General features: G+C 35.4%; 2 protein-coding genes across 2 annotated transcripts; both read right to left on the bottom strand.

The window, feature by feature from the left end:
• Positions 1 to 1,995: 1,995 nt before the first annotated feature.
• LOC107098862 lies at positions 1,996 to 3,546 on the bottom strand. The gene has a single exon (XM_015396724.1). It carries the CDS (start codon positions 3,544 to 3,546, stop codon positions 1,996 to 1,998), a length of 1,551 nt encoding a protein of 516 aa, XP_015252210.1.
• A 1,101-nt stretch (positions 3,547 to 4,647) lies between these two features.
• On the bottom strand, positions 4,648 to 7,178 carry LOC107098861. Its single transcript, XM_015396723.1, has 3 exons — positions 7,141 to 7,178; positions 5,175 to 6,196; positions 4,648 to 5,072 (listed from the first exon to the last, which is right to left on the bottom strand). Exons 1-3 carry the CDS (start codon positions 7,176 to 7,178, stop codon positions 4,648 to 4,650), a joined length of 1,485 nt encoding a protein of 494 aa, XP_015252209.1.
• Between the last annotated feature and the right edge of the window lie 230 nt (positions 7,179 to 7,408).

Here is a 7,408-nt window from a genome sequence, read left to right as displayed (position 1 = left end):
TCCTTCAGCTTTTTGGTATTCCCCATTTTTTTTCTCTCACTGCTGGAGCATTCCTCCATGGAGATTTTATCTTCCTAAAGAAATATTATTAATTGTTTCTATCAGCATTTATAAGAATTTCCACTGGTTTATGCTTTTTATTTCACCTTTTACTGGGATGACTGGTAGGAACAGACATAACATTAGCAAAGACTTTCTATATTAATGAATAATAAATACAGTTTGAATGAACACAGCTATTCTGTAGCAACCTTTGGTACAAACAAAAGCATCATAAACTTAATTATACTATTATGTAACTAAAAGTAAACCAGTCCCACATTTCACTATAAATAAAATAATCTATCACCAAGATGTATTTCTCAGCACTATTGATTATTAAGTATAAGTGATCTAAACACATTATTCACAGAACAGAAAAATCACAATGAGTCATTAACTAGATCAAATGTTACATTTATTTTTAATCATATTGTTGCACACATTAATTAATCAGCTAAATACCAATACACCAAAAACAGATTACTATAAAAACCCACAATAAATGATGCAAAAACCACTCCAACTGATAAAAATAAAAGAGTTTAAAACAATAATTTGAGAAAACATTTTGCAATAAGATCCAAGTTCAAACAGCCATTAATTTTCTCAGATCTTTGATCATTATTTCTTATATTTTTACTTTCATATTACTATAAAGCAGAAAAAAGTTGATAAATCATTTGATTAATGTCTTAAAATTCAAGATAACATATTTTTATACTAAGCAAGTTTTCTCTATTCTCTTCCTATCTCCCTTCATAAGAGAGGAACCAGCTCCCTCTGCAACCCTAATGGAAGGAGCAGGTCTAGATGAATGGATGCATGAATGAATGGGTTAATGTACAAACAAACTAATAAAACACCACAACCAAAGAAAAAAGAAGAAAACAACTTTAAAAAGTTTCCCAAGTACCATAAAGGCCAATATCAGTTCAGGTTTAAACTGAGTCAGAGGAGTTCAAATAGATGATGGTGTCCCACCCCCTAGTGGCCACCTGGAGGTACTGAAGACTTTATAAAATATTACAACGTGGAATTCCTTTTAATCTTCAAACACTAAATAACATAAATCCAACACCTTGAAGCAAATTTATAAATGTGGAGAAAAAAAAGCACACGTTCAGTGAGAACAGCAGCTGCTTCGGTCCCTGTCTGACCTTTGATGCTTCTGGGGAGTTTTATGGTTCATAGTTTCAGGGCAATCAGTAAAAATAAGGAGCTATATCCTGTCTGCACTGACTAGATGGCAATAAGAGGGTTCAAAGTAATGGATTTATAGTATATGGACTAAAACTAGCACCTGAAATCAATAAACTGGTGCAGGACTTTATGCAACATCATTAAAACTTTGTATTTCTAATCCTGAGTAAAAACTATTTAGCTCTATTTAACACCGACCACCTAAGATAAACCTTATATCAGTTGCTAAGGATTTTCTCTAATAATATAAACAATGAAATCTCTTAACAGGTTGAGCCTTATTGAATATTTACACTTTAAATGATGAAAAGAGAAGAATACAATAAGTAGCATATTAGGATTTTAAATGAATAAACATAGAAATAATTCCTGTGGCAAAATGTTGTTTGTTTTAATTTGTTTTAAAGATAATTCCTTTCTTGGGGCTTGTAGTTTTATCGCAGCTTAATAAAAATATTTTGAGCATAAGAGCTTTAAAGTTCAAACATTTACAGAACAAAATGTAAGTTTTTTTTATAACTTCTTTAGATCTTTCTGAAACCCTGATTCATATTCTGCTGCGCTGAGCTCTTATCTAACCTTCAACATGTTCCCACCTGATGCAGAACAATTACTGTAGATATTCCTGTGGTTCTTCGACTCATCGTTGGGCTTGTCCAGATGTTGGAAAGGATGGCAAAGAATTATTGATTGGTTGATTATTTATGGATCAATTGATCAATCGATCAATCTTTATACCAAATCTTATTCTGATTATGAGTTTTTTGCATATCTTAGTGCTGCATTGGTTCCTTCGTTCACTCTGCTTTTCATCTCCTCCAGTTTCTTGACTTTCCTCTGGTCTCCTTTTTCCCTCATCTTCTCCATCAGGAAGTCCAAATGGACCAAAGTTGACACTGATTCAACTTTCAGGGCGATCTGCTCCAGTATGATAACGTGGCTGTAGGCCTCATCCAGCAGCAATGCTCGCTCTTTTTCCAGGTTTCTGTTTTCCAGTTTAAGGTTTTCCAGAAGGCTCGACTTTTCCTCACATTCTTCTTTATTCTTTTCATATTTCTCCTTTAAATCCTCCAGGGTCTTCTGAACTTTCTTGGTCTTTCTCACATATCTCCATTTTTCTTTCACATGAACTGATGCAGGACACTTGTTGGTACAAACTGTGCAGCGACCATCCTTTATGACCTCACAGCGTCCTGGGTACCAGGCTGTTGTGCATCCAGGATGGTGACAGTTCTCCTCACAGACAGAACAGGTGATGGCTCCTTCATAAAACACCAACAACCACATTCCTCCATTGATTGGTTCTTTTTCTTTGTAGACCTCATCAACTTCTATAGTAAAGTTCTGGTGCTCCATCATCTCTTCTTCATGATTTTCATACGCTTTTTCAATCTGTCTGATTTCTCTCTGCTTCAGATCATTCTCCTTGATTCTGTCCTGCAGGTTCTGGATGCAGGCCTCCAGTCTGATCCGTTCATTCAGAACCTCAGCAGTTATTTCCAGAGGCTGAGGTTTGGTTGATTCCAGAAAAGTCATGAAGTTTTTCAGTCCTTTCATTGATATTTGATCAGCAAGTTCCAGGAATTCTCTGTCATCTTTTCTATCTTCATGCTGACAGTTATTAAACAGAAAGTAAATAATCTCATTTTCAGAAGATTTAACATTTGCTGCTTTCAGAGCCTGAAGAGCTTTTTTAGGTTTTCTTCCATTAGAGTGAGTAATGAGAGCTACTATGTTTTTCTCCAGGTCTTTTCCAAACAGAGACGTCACTGAATTTAAGACGTACATCAGTCGGCCACTCATTCGGTTATCACTGGCCTTCATCATCAGACCCACTGCATTGATCTCATGAACTCCATCCTTTGACCGAAACAGCTGTAATAATTTTTGATAGACTACTTTATCATGTTCGATCCCTCTGGTGTCTCCAAATCCAGGAGTGTCAATGATGGTCAGAGAGAACGGCAGAGTTTGACCTTCTAAACCAAAGATCTGATAGACGATCACCTCTGATGTCTGACTTTCAATAGAACATCTTCCCTCCTCGTCCTTAACGATGACAGTCCATTCTTCATCCTCAAACTTCATTCCTATTGCATAGTTAACCAGAATGTTAACCAGGGTAGATTTTCCTGCTCCTGTTTCACCAACAAGTAAAATGGTTTGATTGGTTTGGTTCTCATTTTTGTCTCCTAAAGTCACTCTGGTCCAACTACCAAGCTTTTCTTTTTTTGTTTTCAACTGAAAGACTTTAGGAGATCCTGAAGAGATCAAAGTCTTGGTGATGGTTCCTTTGAAAGTCATCAGATCATCTGTCCTGTAAAAAAGGAGTAACTGCTTAAATCATTTCAATATTTATTGCTAGATTTTATTCTTATAGTGTATTCACATAGTTTAGTTTAAAAATAATACAATGAATTAGGAATAATTTGATAACAATTTTTGTGGTAGTCTGTTCTAAAATGTTTTCTAGAAATAGATCTTCCGTGTGATTACAGGTTGGATACCGATTGCATTTCTAAGGCTTTGCTCCTGCAAGAATGACAGAATCGGTCAAACAAAAACAAACAAACAAAAAAAACTTATATCTGACTTCAAGCTATAAGAAAAAAGTAAAGGAATTAAAAATTGGAGCATGGAACAGAGCATTTTAGCACAAAATAAATTATTGACAAAAACAGAAAGAGTTAAACCTTAGAAACAAATATGAAATGGGAGGGGGAGGGGGGTTGCGAGGTTAATGATGCATCAGTAGTAAAACAAATATTTGTCAGCTCCAATAACTCATAGGAAGCCATGTTTGGAGCGATAAAAAAATTTACAGAAAAAAATAAACAGGAGACATTTAGACAAAAAGCGTTTTGCATTCATACCTTTTACTCATAACTCATTTTTTTACTCACATATCTAATTTTTATCAGACACATCATATTAAAGTAAAAATATTATCAATTCACAAAAGAGTCCAAAAAAAAAACAAAGAGACTTTTAAATAATTATGATTTAACCTTTAGATTTTTTGAACTTTTAATCTTTTTGCTACAAGAATTACTACTTACTACTTATTACTTGATCTATATAAATTCTTATTCTCTGGTTCTGAGTTTAGGCATACTAATTGTCACAAGACTTAAAATAAAGTATTTAAAACGGCTGTTTTTACATCAGAACACTGACATTAAATCCAATAATGTAATTTGTACAAATTGATATAATAAGTTATTAAATCAGATCAACTTAGTGTTCCCATCTCTACATGTTCAGATTCAACTAAATTCAGTTTATGAGTAAAGCGCCAATTCACCGCATGCCATCTTAGCACACTTTACAGTTTACATTGTTATATTCAATAAAAATTAATCTTGTTTGTTTTTGTTTTGATCTGTTTCAGAAGAATATCACTTTTTATGTCAGGGAGACCTCCCCTTCCCCAGCTGGTTTATCTTTTTCTTGTTGATCTCTGTTGACCAGCTGAGTTTTTATCTCCTGCAGTTTTCTCAGCTTCTCTCTGTCTCCTTTGTCTTCCATCTTCTCAATCAGAAATTCCAAATGACCGACAGTTTTCCTGGAATTGAATCTCAGGGCGATCTGATGCAGTCTGACGATATGCTGGAAGGCCTCATCGATAAACTTCATCTTCTCTGCTGTCAGCTGTTTCAGCTGATCTTCATAGCTCTCTAAGGTGCTCATCTTTCTCTGACTTTCTGAATTATCTTTGTCAGGCTTCTCTATTATCCTTTGAACTTTTTTTGTCTTTGTCTCATAGATCCAGTTCACCTTAACATGAGAGGATGCTGGACACTTCCCAATGCAGACGGTGCAATGACCACCTATAATGAGGGTGCATTCACTGGGTTTTACACTACATGGAATGTGACAGTTGTCTTCACATTTGGTACAACAGAGAGCTGTTTCAGAAGAAGTAAACCAACCGCCACTCTCATAGGGTTTTTTGACTTTATAAGCCTCATCTACTTCTACCGTGATCACAGAATTTTTATTTCCATCTCTCTTCAGAGCTTCTTGAATCTGTTTGATTTCTGTCTGTTTCAGTTCGGTCGACTTGATTCTTTCTTCCAGGTTCTGGATGCTGGCGGTCAGTTTTTTGCGTTCCTTTAAAACCTTTTTTGTTGTCATTAGTTTTTGGGGAGCAGTTTTTTCTAAAAACATGGTTAATTCTCTGAAACCGTTCTCTGAAATCTGGTAAACACTTTTTATATATTCAGTATTTTCTGTTCGCTCTTCCTCCTGGCAGTTATCAAATTTGAAGTGGACTGCCTCATCCTCTTCATTTTTTGCACATTTAATTCCTGCTTTCTCCAAAGCTCTAAGGGCTTTTTTAGGCTTCCTTCCATTTGAGTGTGTAGCAAGGAGCACAATCTTGTTCTGAAGGTTTTTCCCAAACAGAGACATCACTGAATCAACGATGTTTATTTTGTGATCAGTCAGTCTGTTATCAGTCGCCTTCGTCACCAGACCAACTGCATTTACTTCATGAACTCCATCCTCTGATTGGAACCAGTCCAGTAATCTCTCAGCAACTTCTTCATCATGTTCTGGTCCTCTGGTGTCTCCAAATCCTGGAGTATCAATGATGGTCAGAGAGAATGGGAGAGTTTCAAAACCAAAGATCTCGTACACAATGACATCTGTTGTCTGACTTTCAACCTGACTTTCTTTCTTTTCTTCTACTATCTGAAACCAGATTTCATCCTCAAACTTCACTCCCATGGTGTAGTTAAACAGAGCGTTGACAAGGGCAGATTTTCCTGCTCCTGTTTCACCAACTAGTAGGATGGTTCTGTTTGTCTTGTTTAAATTTCTCTCACCAATAGTTAGTCTGGTCAGATTTTCAATAATTTCTTGCTTTGGTTTCACTTGGTAGAGAGCAGGAGTTCCTGAACGTAGCGGTTTACTCTTAGAAATGATGTCTTTGTACTTGGTTTCGGCATCCCTGTAGAAAAAATGTGTTCATTTAAATGGGGCCAAATTCTTTGATTCTCCATCTAGACTTTAGTTTCAAATTTCAGCAAACACAGAAATGTAGAAAAATTTTATATTTTGTGTAAAATTACAATACTTCAGGTTGAAATAACAGTTCTGATAATATTGAACTAATCTGCAGAACATACAAGGTTCAAACATGTTATAATCATCTATTTTTTCCTACATTATACTCTGGGTTAGTTTTAAAATTCAATCAACATTAGTTACTGATCAAATCAAATGCATCATCATTTTAACTCTTTGCCAGTCTAGTTAAGTTTTATAAAACAAAAAGCATACAATAATGTGCTGGTGAAGATTCACAGTCATCCAGGTCATAGTCATTCCAAAAAAGTTAAATAACAATCCACTGGACTTTGTTTCAAAGTTCGAAGATGTTTGTCTTCCCAACCAGGAAGCTTTTTCAATTCAAAAGTTCAAACACAACTCAAGAAGACAGCCCAAAAGATAGATAAAAGCTGAACCACCCAGTTTCAACAAAGGAATGCAAAGGAAATTAAATTTGGAGACTTAGACATCAATGAGGCACTAGGTAAAGAGGCACATAACCAAAATGCAAATGAGTCAATTTTATATGGAGTGGAGATTCTGATGAGGGATCAGTAGAGGGGGGAAGATGATGGACAGGAAAAAAATGGTTGACAACCTTAAAAAAAAACGCAGTTGTTAGAATAATTATATATAAATGTATCTGTGTAGTGTTATCATGCATAAAGCTGTGTGCTATGTGCATGTGTTCATAGCCATCTTTTCTGAAGTATACTGTGATTTGTAGATTTGCTTTTAGGGAGGTTGTGGTTGATTTATGAGCAGCACTCAACTGCTGAGATTTGGTGAACAGCTTCAACAGCTTAAACTTTGACTGAACCCTGAAATTTAGAGGATGTTTACTGAGACTGCAAGTCTGAATTCCTCATGTTGTTTCCCATCTCTAGAGCAGTCTCAGCTGTTGTAACCAGGGACCAATGATTCCAATAAATAGCGAGGAGAATGCTGGTACTGCAGGGTGGGTTGGAGATTTGTAAACTCTGCAATCTCTTCCTACTCTCCTATATATATATATATATATATATATATATATATATATATATATATATATATATATATATATATATGCATATACACACACACTGCCTGGCCAAAACAAAAATCGCCACCA

The sequence above is a fragment of the Cyprinodon variegatus genome, unplaced genomic scaffold (genome assembly GCF_000732505.1).
Source record: "Cyprinodon variegatus isolate N-32 unplaced genomic scaffold, C_variegatus-1.0 Scaffold817, whole genome shotgun sequence".
Lineage (NCBI taxonomy): Eukaryota > Metazoa > Chordata > Actinopteri > Cyprinodontiformes > Cyprinodontidae > Cyprinodon > Cyprinodon variegatus.
This window is presented reverse-complemented; position numbering and strand designations above follow the sequence as displayed.